This window comes from Meriones unguiculatus, chromosome 15 (genome assembly GCF_030254825.1).
Source record: "Meriones unguiculatus strain TT.TT164.6M chromosome 15, Bangor_MerUng_6.1, whole genome shotgun sequence".
Classification (NCBI taxonomy): domain Eukaryota; kingdom Metazoa; phylum Chordata; class Mammalia; order Rodentia; family Muridae; genus Meriones; species Meriones unguiculatus.
In genome coordinates this window covers 50740763-50757211 of record NC_083362.1, presented here as the reverse complement: position 1 = coordinate 50757211, position 16449 = coordinate 50740763, and the positions used below count along the sequence as shown (strand labels likewise).

The window sequence follows — 16449 nt, the reverse complement described above, 5'->3', positions numbered from 1 at the left end:
TGAGACAGGGTCTCACCAAGTTATCCAGGTTGGCATTGAACTCACTCAAGGTCTGACAGGTCTGGAACATGTGAGTCTGCCGCCTGGTGTCCCAAGTAACTGAGATTACAGGCCTGTAACACCAGCTCCTATGGAGGACCATTGTTTTAAAGCTTATTTTTACCAGCTCATGGGAATTGGTACTGAAAGTAGGAAGATACACAATGAATACTGCAGGTCTGTGAGAGAGCAACGGTCCTCAAGATGCAGCCAAGGCTTTGACTACTGATCTACCTCGGAATAGCCTAGGATCCTATACAATTCAAAGATCGTGAGAAAGAACATGTTGGATCCAGTTGTAGTAGCACCCAGGAATCAAAAGCAGGAGAACTGCTTCAAGACTAGCCAAGACTGATAAGACCCTTCCTCACCAAAACAAAATTCCCAACATACTGGTAGAAAATGAAAGGAGAAAGGTATTTTACTAATTTTAGGTAGCTATTAATGACAAAATTATTTTTGTAATTTTACTTTATTCTTAATTATTTTTCTTTTGAGACAGTGTTTCATATATCTTTGACTTCAAACTTGCTGTGTAGCAGAAGATGGATTAAACTTCTAATCCCCCTTCCACCATTACCTAAGTTCTAAAATTACAGGCATATAATCCAGTTTATGCTATGCTAGGTTCAGAACCTAGGACTTCCTGAATGCTGCGGAAATACTCTTGTACCAACTGAGCTATATTCCAAGCTATCATCACTTCTGCCTATATCAAAACTGTTCTTAACTTTGCATTATAATGCCCAAATTTAGAGCTGGAGATATAGCTCGGTTGTAAAGCCCTTACCTGTGCAAGTACCTGAAGCCTACTGCATACTAACTACTTCTTAACTCTTTGTATAAGCTACATTATATAAGCTAATGTCTCTGGGACTGAATATTATATGTAAAACTGGTGGAAAAACATCAGACTTCTGAATTTTTTAGAATAATGTATTTGAAACCATAAAATCATAACACTTTATAATTAGGTGGCTTTATAATTACATGGCTTTATAATTACGTGGCTTTATAATTACGTGGCTTTATAATTAGATGGCTCTTTTTTTTCTCTACAGTAACTCATCTTTGTTTTGTTTTTAGCCATCATGTTAAGGATACCTGTAAAAAGGGCCTTGCTAGGCCTTTCTAAGTCTCCTAAAGGATATGGTAAGTTTTTGTTTTTGTTGTATATTCATGAGTATTTTTGAGTGTTCCTGTAACAAAACAAAACAAAACCAAGCCTGAATTGAAAAAGCTTTTATGCTGATTTAGTATTTTAAAAATTTATACCTTAGGCAGGCAGTGGTGGCGCCCACCTTTGATCAGAACACTCAGGAGGCAGAGGCAGGTGGATCTCAGAGTTGGAAGCCAGCCTGGTTTACAGAGCAAGTTCCAGGACAGCCAGGGCTATACAGGGAAACGCTGTCTCAAAACAAACAAACAAACAAACAAAAAATTGCATCTAGAGAAAGAGGGCTAGTTAAAAAATGAAAATTTGAATGTATGGTTAATCCATTAGCCTCTGCTGTAATGAACTCAACTGTTAATTTGTTTCTTACCTTATTGTTTTGATGAGCAGTTCGAACAACTGGCACAGCAGCAAGTAACTTGATTGAAGTATTTGTTGATGGTCTGTCTGTTATGGTGGAACCAGGAACCACTGTCTTGCAGGTAATTATTTTTGGGACTCTGTGTATTCTCTGATTTTTGTTTAGAAGCAATTATTCCCTATATACTGTTTAGTTGTGTTTTTGTTTGTTTGTTTTGTTTTTGTAAACATGAGATAGCAATATCATGGAAATGGGTTGATTAGCATTCCTGGGGAACTGTAGTGGCTCTTTTGTTTCATTTTTGTCTTCCAGTGGGATCCATTAAGAAATTCGGCATTACAGAAATAGTAACAATGATTAAGATTGTGAAAAGGGAACTTTTGGGGCCTGGAGGCTCAGAGGTTAAGAACACTGGCTGCTCTTCCAAAGGTCCTGAGTTCAATTCCCCGCAACCACATGGTGGCTCATAGCCATCAATAATGAGATCTGGTGACCTCTTCTGGCCTACAGGCAGAACACTGTATAAATAATAAATAAATCTTAAAAGAAAGAAAGGAAGAAAGAAAGACAAGAGAACTTCGGTTTGCTTGTGTCCTGCCAGTAGCCTGTGCACGCTCACCGACCAGGGGCTCTCTGTTCTGGTACTATGCGGCCCACTCTTCCTGTTGCTTTTCATTTTCCTGTACCTTTCTGTTTTCAGTAATATTTCTGAGACTGTGTCCCACAAGGCACGTAAATGAAGGGTGGTATGTCATTTTCTGAGTTTCTCCAGAAATAGCATATCTGGTCATGAGAGGTGGTGAGTTATTCTGTTTGTAGGCTACAGAGCTAAGTGGGTTTTTGTTGTTGTTGTTGTTTATTTCTAGCTGTAGGTTCTCACAGAACTAAGTGTTTTTTTAGGCTTTTTTTGTTTTGTTTTCTTTTCTGGACTGTAGTAGGCATAGACAGACATGTAAGCACTGAGTATTAGCAAAAAATATTTTCAAGGTACAACGGACCACATTTTGGACACATAGGAAATGATAGAGACACTAGAAGTAAAACTAAATCACAGCCAGCTGAAAGATACGAGGTGAGTCTGTGTCTCAGAAGAGCAGGGTGCCTCAACGAAGGGCAGTCCAGGAGTGAAGCCGCTGGGCAGCTTGACAGGGAAACGTCTGTGACAGTGGACCACTCAGATAGTGGGGAGAAGACTCAGCACAGACTGTAATACTTACCTGATTTTTACATATAAGATGAAGGGATTTTGAGGGATTTATGTCCTTTGAGGCAGCTTCAGAGCTGCCAGGTCTAGCATCAAGAGCAAAGAGTAAAATCTCTTGAAGAACTGTTAGTGTTTCCTTGCTATGAAGAAACACCATGACCATGGGCTACTCTTAGAAAGGACAACATTGAGCTGGGCACCATCAAAGGTGGTGTACATCTTTGATCCCAGCACTGGGGGGGCAGAGGCAGGTAGAGCTTTATGAGTTCAAGGGCAGCCTGGTCTGCAGAGTGAGTTCCGGGACAGTCAGAGCTATATGGAGAAAACCTGTCTCAAAAAGTAGAAAAAAAGCGACAACATTTCTTTGGAGCTGGCTTACAGTTCAGAGGGTCAGTCCACTACCGTCATGGTGGGAAACATGACAGCACATAGGCAGACATGGTGCTAGAGAAGGAAGGGAGAGTTCTACATCTTGATCCACAGGCAGCAAGGAGAGGGTGTCATTAGACATAGCTTTAGCATAGGCGACTTCAAAGCCCACCTCCACAGTGACACACTTCCTCTAGCAAGGCCATCCCTCTTACTATGACCACTCCCTAGATAGACCCAGCATTCATACACATGAGTCTGTGCAGGCCATTCCAATTCAAACCACCACAGGAACTTACATAGGAGTGGGTTTAGAGGTATTTAGGGATAAAAATAATAAAAGATACCTCCCCTCCATTATTTCAGTAAGCACAAGAATGAAGTGGAGTTACTAAAGCAAAGTTTTGTCTTCTAGGCTTGTGAGAAGGTTGGCATGCAGATCCCTCGATTCTGTTACCATGAAAGGTTGTCTGTTGCTGGAAATTGCAGGATGTGTCTGGTGGAAATTGAGAAAGCCCCAAAGGTACGTGATACCTTGAATTCCCTATCCTGCTGTAGGAGAGATAAGACTTTAAATCTTATAGCAAACTTTATTTAAAATCAATACTGCTATAAATTCAGTATTTTTTTATATAGGTGATTCATTAAATACATTGAGGAAAGTATTTTATTTTATAAACATAAATGCCATGTAGCAAGCCTAAGAATTTAAGGTGGTTTCTTAAGCTTTCTGCACCTTTTTTTTTTTTTTTTTCTTTCCCCTTTTTGGTTTTTTGAGATAGGGTTTCCCTGTGTAACTTTGGCTGTCCTGGAAACTCACTCTGTAGACCAGGCTGGCCTTGAACTCAGAGATCTACATGCCTCTGTTTTCCTGAGTGCTGGGATCAAAGATGTCCACCGCCTCGCCCAGCTAAGCTTTCAGTATGTTAAGACACAATTCTAAGATAGTAGTGTATAGATGTAGTGTATAGATGTGCTTATGCTGTTCCATTGTTACTTGACAAAGCGCTGTAGACAAGAAGTTCACTTTATGTCATTGCAGTTTGGTGTATATGGCTGTTACTCAGCTATGCCTACAAATAGAAGGAAGGTTTGGTGTGTGTGTGTGTGTGTGTGTGTGTGTGTGTGTGTGTACGAGTGCATGTGCACGCATATAATATGGAGGCCAAATGACAACCTCAAGTGTCACTCCTCGGGGATTCTCCGTTTTGTTTTTTAGAGGCAAGTCTTTCTGGTTAGGTTAGACTGGGCATGCTCCAGGGATGCCTGTCTTTGCCTCCCCAGTGCTGAGGTTACAAGCATGCCCCAGTTTGTCCAGCTTTGTATAGGTTTTGGGGATCAAACTTACATCCTCATGCTTCTTAGGCCTACACAGCAAGCACTTTATCTAGTGAGCTATCTCCCTTAATGCTAGGTTCTTTTCCTGGTTTTTGTTTTTGTTTTTTAATTAATTTTTTTTTTTTTAAATTTCAAAGATATATGTATTTATTTAGTAGAGGTGAGATCTGGGGTATGAGCTTGTCTGTATGTGTGGAGGTCAGAGGACAGTTTACAGGGGTCTGGTTCTTTCTTTCCACCATGTGGTCCCTGGGGATTGAACTCTCAGGTAACTAGGATTGACCCCCTGAATGTTCTCTCTGGCCCTTGGTTCTTGGTTTCTTTCTTTCTTCCTTCCTTCCTTCCTTCCTTCCTTCCTTCCTTCCTTCCTTCCTTCCTTCCCTCCCTCCCTCCCTCCCTCCCTCCCTCCCTCCCTTCCTCCCTTCCACAAAGTCTGAACATAATCCATGCTGACTTTAAGTTTATCATGTAGCATAGGCTAGTGTTAAACTCATTTTATTTTTTATTTTAAGCCAGGTGGTGGTGGCATACACCTTAAGCCTAGCACTGGGAAGGCAGAGGCAGGTGGACCTCTGAGTTTGAGGCCAGCCTGATCCACACAGTAAGTTCCAGGATAGTCAGGCCTATCACACAGAGAAACCGTGTCTCGAACAGCAAAAAACAGTTATGTATAGTCTGTGTATTAGTGTGCTGTGTGTGTGCATGCATGCGTGTGTGTGCACACTGGTGCACACATATGTTCTCGTAGGTACTGCTGCTTGTGTGGCCGTCAGAGGACTGAGTTCTCTTCTTCCACCAAGTTGGTCCTGGATATGGGATTCAGGTCTGTCAGGCTTGGCAGCAAGTGCGTTTACCCTCTAGCCTCCTGACTGCTAATTTAAGCATTGACCACGGTGCCTTTTTTAATTTTTACAACATACATGTGTGTGATATGTATGCGTATGTCGCAAAACATATGTGGAGATCAGAGGATGACTTTGTGAGATCACTTCTCTCCCCTTTTATGTAGGCTCCAGGGTTGACTTTGTAAGTACCTTTATACATTGAGCCAATTTGTTTGCCCATTCCTGGGTTTTGAAAGCACAAAAATGGTGATCAGGTTGGATGGGGGGGGGTACACCCTTTTAACACCAGCACGCAGCAGCAGAGGTAGCAGCAGACACAGGTAGATCTTGGAGTTTTAGACCGGCCTGGACTAGTGAGTTTCAGTTCAGCCAGGACTACATAATGAGACCTTATCTTAAACATTTAAAAAGTTAAAGCCAGGCATAGTGTTGCATGCCTTTATTCCCAGCCACTTAGGAAGCAGAGGCAGGTGTATCTCTCAGTTTGAGGCCAGCCTGGTCTACACGGAGAGTAAGAACAGACAGGTAGAGAAACTCTGTCAAAAAATTAAAAAAAAGACCAATTTCAGAGCAGAATAAAAAATTGCTCTAACTAATAGAATATCCTTAATGACAATTATGTCCTAGTTTCTTTGTGATTGCTATAACAAAATATCCAAGACTGGATACTTGATGAAGTAAAGAGGTTTATTTAGCTTATAATTTTGGAGTCCCAAAATCAAGCAATCACATATGGTAGGCCTCTGGTTGTTTTATAATAGGACAAGATGAAAGGAAGAGACTGGTTAGGGGCCACCTTCTTTATTGGTAATAACCCACTTCTCCTGGGGACCAATCAACTCCAAGACCTCATCACTGAGAGACCAGTGTTACTCTCACATATCCCACAGGCCTCCTTTTTCACACTACTTCTCACAAGCCTCTGTAGATTGGGGGCCAGTCTTCTGGTTCAGGACCTTCTGGGGGACAAACTACAGTAACACTTTATTTGTTTTAGGATTAGCACAAAGGGGCAGATCATCCTACTAATGGTTATAAAAAAATCTGAAAAAATGTTTTTGTTTGTTTGATTTTTAGAAAAGATATCACTATAAATAACCCCTGGCTAGACCAGACTAGCCCCAGACTTGCAGTCTCTACCTCCCAAGTGCTGAGATTACAGGCATATACCACTAAACCTAGCTGAAAACAAAATTCTGTTTTGAAAGGTAATCTTTGTTTAATATATGAGACAGAGCTCTGGCTGCTCAGCAGCTCATCGTGTACCCCAGGGTTTTGTTTGTTTTTAATATTTTATGTGTCGGTTTGTTGATAACTATAAATAAATACAAACATGAATTTCTTCATTGAAATTCTAGGTTGTAGCTGCTTGTGCTATGCCTGTTATGAAGGGCTGGAATATCCTGACAAACTCGGAAAAAACGAAGAAAGCCAGGTACTTTGGTGTTTCTACTGTCGATTTCTTGTCAGGTACTGTTTATGCCAACGTAAATGAGGGATTTAGAGTCTGACTTTGAAGATGAGCAGAAATGAATACACAGTAGAGGAGGTTGGCTCAGGTATTCGAGGCATTGCCTAGAATTGTAATCACGTGGAAAACTCAACTCGAGATGAGTAGCACCCAGGACTTACGGAGCTGGGCGTTAGTTGGAATCATGTTAGTGTTTGCTCTAGTGCTCAGTGTGTGAATGTGAGGCTGTACATTAAACTTGCCACAGGCAAGTTCTAGCCTTGTTTATATTTTGAATTAATGTAGATATTTTCTGAGAACCTTTCAGCAATGTAAAACAATTTATTTGTGGAGGTGATCCCATGCAGTCCAGGCTGCTTTCACACTGGTGCTGAAGAGGACCTTGAGAGTCTGGTCCTCTTCCTAATTACTAGGATTACTGGCATAATGCCACCATGCCTGGGGTTTACAGTGGTGGGGACTGAAGCCAGTGCTTCATGCATGCTGGGTAAGCATTCTATCAGCCAAGGTACAGCCTATCTCCAGCAATGTTTGGGAGTTCTGAATTGTTAAAAGTCATAATTTAAAAAAATGATTGATTTACTTTTATCTTATGTACATTGTTGTTTTACCTGCATGTATGTTTTTGTGTGTGTGTGGTGGTGGTGGGGGGTTGGATTCCCTGGAACTGGAGTTACAGTTTTGAGCTGCCATGTAGGTACTGGGACTTAAACCCAGGTTGTCTGGAAGAGCAGCTAGTGCTCATAACCGCTGAGCCATCTCCAGCCCAAAAGTCATAATTTAAAAAAGATGAACATGACAGCACATGCCTATAGTTTCGGCAACAGGGAGATGGCTTAAAAAAAAAAAAAGTTGACAATGGTGGCATATGCTTGTGATCCCATCACTGGAAAGGTGTAGGCAGGAAAATCAGAAAGCAAGGACATCCTTGGCCACATTTTGAGTTGGAAGCCAGCTGGGCTTCATGAGACCCTGTCTGAAAATAAATACATAAGTGAATAAACAAAGCTCTGGAAAGTCATAATTTCCTAAGGTCAGTATTTTAGTTTAACCTCTTATGAACATGCTCAAACTATGTAATACTACCTCAGTGCTAATATGATGGCATATCTGGAAGTAAGTGTAAAATTTATGCTAACTGTATTAAAAAATGTCTATGAAGGTTATTGAGCTAGCCTATAGGTTACCATTTTTTAGTGGCAGCTGCTTATGTTGCTTTATATATTTGATTTTTCATACAGAGAAGGTGTGATGGAGTTCTTATTAGCAAATCACCCATTGGACTGTCCTATATGTGACCAGGGAGGTGAATGTGATCTGCAGGTATCTAGAATAATTCTGTAAATGATTTTTATTGGCTCATTTTAATTTCATTAGCAGCATTAGATTGACTGTCTGGTAATCCTCTTAAGGACCAGTCCATGATGTTTGGAAGTGATAGGAGCCGATTTCTGGAGGGGAAACGTGCTGTGGAAGACAAGAACATTGGGCCATTGGTAAAAACCATCATGACTAGATGCATACAGTGCACCCGGTGCATCAGGTAGTGTTTCTCTTCTGGAATATCCCTGGGTACTTGAATGAAAGAGGAAAAGATGTGACTGGTCCTGGGAATAGTGGAGGAGAAGGTTTATTGTAGATAAAAGGGAGAACGTATCGGAGGCAGAGACATCTGGGAGAGTCCAGAGTGAACAAGACTCTGAGCTGGGTCATGTAGGAGAGGGGCAGGGGAGAGCCAGACAAAGAGGCCGGGAGGGTCAATGGTAGACGAAAAGAGCCAAAAACAGATCAGCGTAGCAAAATGGCTGGATTATATAGGAAAGGTCACCTGGGGGAAGGGCAGCCCAGCGCCTGGTCTTTAAAAGTTTAGGGTAGGGATAGGGTATGCCAGCTACACAGGGGCTTCAGGATGCTTGGAGAACCTGGCGGCCTTGAGATGTTAAATAGGAACTTCAGTTAGCTGTTTGTCCCAGGTTCAAAACCTAACAGTATTCAGTATAACTTAATATTCATACAGTTTCATCAAATAACAACACTGGAAATGATAGCCTTTATTTTGTGGGAACAAGTTAGACTTTGTTTGCTTAATTTTGGTGTTTTTTTTTTTTTTCGTATATTCTGATAAAATGTTATTTTGCTTTCAGTTAATGCCAATTTCAGTTGAATTTAAAACTTTAAATCTAGTATTGTGTTATAACTTAATTGAGCTATATACATGTGATTTGTGCAATTTTCCATTTGTGTGCAGTTATAGTTCCATCAGTTACAGCAGATTTTTATTTGCTGATTCTGCTTATTATTGAAAATATACTAATGCCTTTTTAATGTTTTGAAAGTCATTGTCTTTGTGATTATGAAAAGGAAAGGAAATACTGTTTGCTGGATAACACATTTTTATTCTTTTAGGTTTGCAAGTGAGATTGCAGGAGTAGATGACTTGGGAACAACAGGCAGAGGAAATGACATGCAAGTTGGCACATACATTGAAAAAATGTTCATGTCTGAATTGTCTGGGAATGTCATTGATATCTGCCCTGTAGGGGCTCTAACCTCTAAACCTTATGCCTTCACTGCCCGGCCTTGGGAAACAAGGTATTTATCTTGCATTTTGACCAACTTGTTTTAAAAAGATTTATTCTGTGTGTGTCAGGTGTGCAGGGGCCCGGGGATGGTTATGCAGGTGTATTTGGAGGGCAGAGACAACCTTTGGCGTTAGCCTCCGGAACAGGATCTGTTTTATTTGAACAGGGTCTCTTGTTAGTCTCTACCTCGTGGTTAGGCAGGACTGGCTGGCAAGAGTCCTTTTGTCTCCAGCACTGGGAGCACAAGCGCGCACTATCACACCCAGCATTTTTACACAGCCTTTAATGAGGGGAGGAATAGCAGCACAAGCAAGCCTGACCATGACACATTTTTATTTCAAGACAGGGTTTCTCTGTGTAACCTTGGCTGTCCTAGACTCACTTAGTAAAAAAGACGAGACTGGCCTCGAACACACAGAGATCCGCCTGCCTCTGCTTCCCTAAATGCTAGGACTGAAGGTGTGCACCACTGCACCTGCCTTGTTACATGTTCAAACTGATTTTTTTGGTTTTGTTCTCTTGAGACAGTGTCTCTCCACATGGCCCTGGCTGTCCTGGAACTTGTGTAGATCAGGGTAGCCTTGAACTCACAGAAAATCCACCTGCCCCTGCCTCTGAAATGTTGGGATTATGTTCTGTTGCTCCTCACACCCAGCCATTAAATATTTTTAGGGTAGTCAGGTGTGTGTGTACATGTCATATGTGTGGAGACCAGATGTTGACATAAGGTGTCTGCCTGACTCTCCCTTCATTGAATTTACTAAGGCAGCATTTCTTGCTGAGCCTGAAGCTTGCCGTTTGGCGTCTCTTACCCTGACTAGCCAGTTTTCCTGTTCTCTGACCCAGCCCTCCATCCTCCACTCTCAAAGCCTGTCACTGCCTCTAGAGTACCAGACTGCCATGTCCTCCTGGCTCTTATGTGGGTGTTAGGAATCTGAATTCTGGTCCTCATGCTTGCATAGCTAGCACTCCATCTACTAAACCATCTCTTCAACCCCACACAACAGGGCTTATGTTTAGATTCATTTTATTTGTGAATGTGTGGGTCTGTGTTAGGTATGAACCCTGTGTGCATGCAGATGTCTAAAGAAGCCAGAAGTGGGCATTGAATCCTCTGAAGTTGGAGTTGGACAGTGGTGAGCTGCCCTGTGGGTGCTGGGATCCCGACTCAGGATCTCTGCAAGAGCAGTCAGTGCTCTTAACAGGGAAAGCATCTCTTCAGCCCCACAGAGGAGTTTTCATGCACTAAAGCTTCTTACCTTTTATTGTGTACGTGATAACCTGGTACTGGGAAAATTTTTATTTTTATTTTTATCGGTTTTGTTGAGCTTTGTTTGTACTTTCTGGAATGATTGATTTATTGGTGTCTTTGACTGCCAGCAGCCCAGAACTAGTTCGTTGCATTTCCTTCCTGTTGGCCTGTCAAATAATATAGTTAATATGGAGGTGCCTTCTTTTTGCTGTTTATTGCTGTTCTTCTGAGTTCCACTGTTTTTAGAGGTTTAGAAAGGGAGGTGGGTCTGGTAGTACATGTCTATAACCCCAACACTCAGGATGCGGGGGTTCAGTTCAAAGTCATCTGTTACCTGGAGTGTTTGAGGCCAGCCTGGGCTTAGGAGAACTGTCTCCAGATACCAAGAGAAAAGACTGGTGGGGAAGCAACCAGGTAAGAGAACTCCTTTTCTCTTAGGAGTGGCGTGCTAAGTGTGTGTGTGTGTTTTCTCAGAAAGACGGAGTCCATTGATGTGATGGACGCGGTGGGAAGTAACATTGTGGTGAGCACAAGAACCGGAGAGGTCATGAGGATTTTGCCACGAATGCATGAAGATATAAACGAAGAATGGATATCTGATAAAACCAGGTATTTCCTTAGTTTTTTGCAGTTGATATAGACATTGATGGTCGTTTTTTAAGATTTACATATATGACTGTTTGGCTCTTATGGATGTCTGTGTACCACAGTGTTATGGACAGTTGTGAGCCAACATGTGGGTGGTAGGAATTGGACTCAGTTTCTCTGCAAAAACAAGTGCTCTTTACCACTGAGCCATCTCTCCAGCCCTTGTGGTCATTTAAAAAGAACATTTTTATGTTACAAAATGATATAAACTATTGAAAATCTGATTTTTATAAAGAGAATGGAGAAAAAAAATCAATACTAATAGCTATAAATGCTGGGCATGGTGGCACAAACTTGTGGTCTAACCTACTCAGAGGCGGAAACAGGAGGATCTGAAATTCATAGCCAACTTGGGAGACTTAGACCGTGTGTCAAAATAAAAATACAAAGGGGCTGGGCATGTCGCTAATTGTAGAACACTTGCCTAATCCATTCAAGGCCCTTGGTTCAGTCTCCGCTATGTGGGGAAATAAAGGGAGATTTTTTTTTTTTCCTTTTAAGGCAATGTTTGTTTGTATAACCCTTGGCTTCTTGGAACTCACTCCATAGACTAGGCTGGCCTGAAACTCAGATCTTCCTGCCTTTGCCTGAGTGCTGGATGAATTAAAGGTGTGTACAGCGCCATGCCCAGCTAAAGCAGATCTACGTATCACCACCATTTTGTTTGACACTTTAGGTAATCTTCTATTTAAATAACATTTTTTTTTATAGTTCTTAAACTTGGAAATTATGGTTGCTCCTTAGCAATATTCTACATTTTGTGTGATTTCTTTTATCTAGATTTGCCTACGATGGACTAAAACGTCAAAGACTTACTGAGCCAATGGTCAGAAATGAAAAAGGACTTTTAACTTACACCTCCTGGGAAGATGCGCTCTCTCGTGTAGCTGGAATGGTAAACATTGAAATGTAGAATAAATAGTGCGTTGTTTCCAAGAAACAACTTTGCCATAAAGACTGGGCATATTCTTCCTTTCTTTTTTTTAATTGTTTTAGACAGGGGTTTTATTGTGTAGCTCTGGCTGACTTAGAACTCACCATATAAAACAGGCTTGCTTTAAATTCAGAGATCTGCTTGCCCTTGCCTTCTGAGTGCTGGTATTAAAGGCATGTGCCACTGCGTCCATTCTTTTCTCTTTTCTTGCCAGGATTATAATTTGACTCTGTTTGACATTTTGAGAGCCATGTCTCAGATATTATGCTCGGCACATACTAGAATGTAACCTTAGACCACCGACACATGATCTCTGCCTTCCGCCCTGTTAGGCTATTGAAAGAGGCATGATTATTGTTTTACCAGGACTGATATCAGAGAAAACACAATCGGGGTGTGGGGAACCTAACCAAAATTACGGTATCAAGATGCCTTCCCAAAGAAAGTGATTCTAGAACAAACCCCAAGAGTGACTACGAGCTTGCCAGAGCAAAGGTAAAGGAGACAGGGTGTAACTCACTTGTATTGAGTGTGCTTAGCATGTGCAAAGCTCTGGGTTTAATTTCCCACAGCTGATAAAAGGGAAAAGAACAGAACAAAAATTCCCAGATGAAAGACCTCGTAGATAAAGAGCAAAAGCCTAGAGGGAATGGCAGGTACTTCAGAAGAGGTTGCATTTAAGGTGCCTATGACTCCATGGCTTTCCGTCTTCAGAGCTCATATTGAAGCTCCTTTGTTCCTAAAGACAAAATACACAGCTTCCAGCAAAGCTAGCGTCACAGGCTCCATGACACCACTGCTGTGGCTCAGTTTAGACTGAATGAACACCAGAGCCTTTTAGTCAGATGTGGATTACTGTTTTTTTGCTTTGTGTATTGTTCAATGTGTTTTATTGATGAATTTGGCAAAGAAAATTATAATTATTCTTAAAGTATGGAAACACTTTAGAATGTGTATAGTTCAGCTTTAAAACTGTCAAGAAAAAGTATATAAAGCTCATAATCTGCTTCAGTGACAACTCCTAAATTTATTAGAAATTTATTAGAAATAAATTTATTAGAAAGTAAATTTATTAGAAATAAATATAATTAAATGGTCCACTTCATTTATACCAAAAATATACTAAATTCCTTGACTGTGTGAGTATTAATTTTGAAACTCATAACTTATTTTAATAATCATATACTAATTAATTTGATTCACTAGAAAAAGGAAAGGGGTTAAAATTCTGTCATTTGCTAATTTTTTGGCTCTCTTATTAAATTACTATGTTTTATATTTGCTTTTTTCATGTTTTAATTGAAATGGAATTAAGTAACTTCCCTATTTTCTCTTTCCAAGTCCTCCCAGTTACCCTTTTTGAATATCTCTTATTCTCTCTCTTTCATTCCCCTTTCTTTTTTTATTGAAAAAAATTGTATATTATGAAAAATTATATATATATTTATATTTGTTTTTTTTGAGACAAGGTTTCACTGTGTAGCCTTGGCTGCCCTGTTCTGGAACTCACTCTGTAGACCAGGCTGGCCTTTGACTCACAGAGATCTGCATGCCTCTGCCTCTTAAGTGCTGGAATTAAAAGTGTGTGCAACCAGCGCCGGGCTCATTTCAATATATTTTTATCATTTATTTCACTCACTCAATTCCTCCCTACCTACCCAGTTTTTTGTTCTTTTTTTTTTCTCTCTTTCAAAAAAAAAAAAAAAAAAAAGCCTATAAAATCACTCAGGAGGCAGAAGCAGGTGGATCTCTGTGAGTTCAAGGCCAGCCTGGTCTACCTAGCGAGTCTGAGATAGCCAGGGCTCTGTTATACAGAGAAACTGTCGCAAAAACAAACAAACAAGCTTACAAAATGAAAATCAAAACAAATAAAAGACAAATAAGCCAACAAATGCCAAAACAGCAAAACGAAGAGAAGAGAGCATAAAAGTACCATTAGGTTTGTTTTGCGTCGGCCATCTATTCATGGGCGTGGGCCCTGCCCTAAAGTGTGGTTAATGCACTTAGTGAAACTCTCCTGGAGAAAATTGATTTTCCCTCTGCTAGTGATTTTCCCTTTTCAATTGCCAATAGCTTCTTGGTTAAGAGTAGGCTGTGTCCACTTCTCCCTCTCAGTGCAGTGACCCACATCTGCCTTGAACCTGTGCAGCTCTTGTACCTGCTTCAGTCCCTGATATCATATGTGTGTCAGTCCTGTTGTGTCTGGGAGACACTGTTTGTTTGATTATAGTTGTTACATACATTCGTGTGTGTAGATAACAGATACACATAGAACATGCTGAGTTTATTTTTGTTGTTTGTGTATATATGATTTCAAGTCTGACTGCTCTTTACTGGACAACCAATAAGAGGCTTCATTCTTGAGGGAAGCTAGTTCTTTTGTCTCCCAGCAGGCAGTAGTTGCCTGTAGTTCTTTATCAAGAGATGAGACTTTGTCCCTTCCATGTTAAAATGTCTGTTGGTATTGAAATTGTCCAGGTCTTGCTTATGCAGCCATTTCTAGGAGAGGCTGTTTCACAGCAGACTTTCTGGTACTCTGGCTCTTAGAATCTGCCTGCCGTCTCTTCCATGGTGTTCCCTGAGCTGTAGCTGTGGGAGCCATGATGTAGATGTATCTGTTGTGGCTAGGGTCCCCATGGATCTGGTGCTGTCTGCCTTGTGTGCAGGGTGGTTTGTCTTCTGACTTTCTGTGAAGAGAATCTTTGATGCGGGGTGGGAGCTACACGTATCTAGGAAAGATAGCTGATGCTTCCCCGATGCTTATTACTCTGGTGACTTGAAAATGACTTGTTTTATTTTCTGAAAATTATGGTCTTTGCTCACTGTAGGTTTCTTGGTGATGCCCTTTTCTCTATTTCTAGTTACAGAGCTTCCAAGGCAAGGCTGTGGCAGCAATTGCAGGTGGCTTGGTGGATGCCGAAGCCTTAGTAGCTCTGAAGGATTTGCTCAATAAAGTCGACTCTGACAACTTATGCACTGAAGAGATCTTCCCCACTGTAGGAGCTGGGTGAGAGAAAATAAGCTGTACTTCAGGTTCTGTTCTGGGTTTTCTTTTGTGTTTTGAATCTCACGTAGCTCAGGCTCGTCTTGAACTCTCTGTAGCAGAGGAACTTTCTGTCTTTAACTTGCAGTGCTTGGATTAAAGATGAGTGCTACTATGCTCAGCGGCATCTTCCCTTTTATTTACGTAAAACAACCACATCTGAAGCTGGGCACGGTGGTACACACCTGTAATCCCAGCGCTCAGGTAGGCAGAGACAGACAGATCATTGTTTGAGGCCAACCTGGTCAACAAATTGAGTCTAGGACAGCCAACTACACAGAGAAACCCTGTCTCGAAATATCAAAAACAAATAAACAAAAACAACCAACCATATCTGTAGCATCAGTGTTCAATTTCCGACACACTGTGCTTCTCCAGCATACCACCATACTTTCACATGTAAGTCAAAACCAAACAGCATGAAAGTAGAAAGGGGCGTGTTTGAGAAGAGGTACATGAGTAGGAGTGGGAGGGGACCCTGAGAGGGTAATGGACAGTGAATATGATCACATTACGCTTTACACATGTGTGAAAATGGGACTCTATACCTATTATGTTGCAGTTCATACCTGCTAAGACTTCAGGAAATGAATCTAAAGCTAAAACGTAGAATATAGTCATTATAAGTACTTTAAGGGGAGGAGTGGAGGGAGAGGCCTACAATTGGGATGTAAAGTGAATAAATAAACTAAAAAAATTTTTTGTTAGTATTTTAAGTTTGATTTTATTTAGACATACCTGCCTGGCTTAGTGGCTCATGGGGTAATTGTTAGTATTTAGGCAGCCTGCTTCTGGGTTTCTTAGCAACCTATGATATCATCATGTGTTGCCTGCCAGGTCGCCACACCTGGCAGGCATGGTTAAGTTGTTCCTTAAAAGGTCAACCTGCCACTTTGTTGCTCTCTTGCCCTCTTGCTCTCTTACTCTCTTACTCTCTCCTGCTCTCTCCCCTTTCTCTGGTGGGGTGCCCCCCCTTCCTTCCTCCATCATGTCTCGCCCTCCCCTCTCTCTCTTCATCTCTATCTAATAAACCTCTTTCATATAAAAGCTGTTGTGCACATCATCATTTCATTGTCCTAACCCAACCTATGATGTCATCATGTGTTACCCACCAGCTAACAACCACACCTGGCAGGCGTAGTTAAGTTTTTCCTTAAAGGATTAACCCACCACTTTGTCACTCTCTTGC

The 16449-nt window shown here is 41.2% G+C and overlaps 1 protein-coding gene across 1 annotated transcript in view; it reads left to right on the top strand.

Annotated features, from left to right (window-relative positions):
- Ndufs1 (NADH:ubiquinone oxidoreductase core subunit S1) overlaps nucleotides 1-16449 on the top strand; it is a 35930-nt gene that overhangs the window by 4064 nt on the left and 15417 nt on the right. The window contains exons 2-11 of the mRNA XM_021648511.2: nucleotides 1126-1191; nucleotides 1604-1695; nucleotides 3563-3670; nucleotides 6689-6765; nucleotides 8043-8124; nucleotides 8214-8344; nucleotides 9208-9393; nucleotides 11110-11244; nucleotides 12064-12178; nucleotides 15079-15224. Of these exons, the coding sequence (XP_021504186.1) occupies nucleotides 1131-1191; nucleotides 1604-1695; nucleotides 3563-3670; nucleotides 6689-6765; nucleotides 8043-8124; nucleotides 8214-8344; nucleotides 9208-9393; nucleotides 11110-11244; nucleotides 12064-12178; nucleotides 15079-15224 (1133 nt within the window). The 5' untranslated portion in view covers nucleotides 1126-1130. The remainder of the gene's footprint in view (nucleotides 1-1125; nucleotides 1192-1603; nucleotides 1696-3562; nucleotides 3671-6688; nucleotides 6766-8042; nucleotides 8125-8213; nucleotides 8345-9207; nucleotides 9394-11109; nucleotides 11245-12063; nucleotides 12179-15078; nucleotides 15225-16449) is intronic.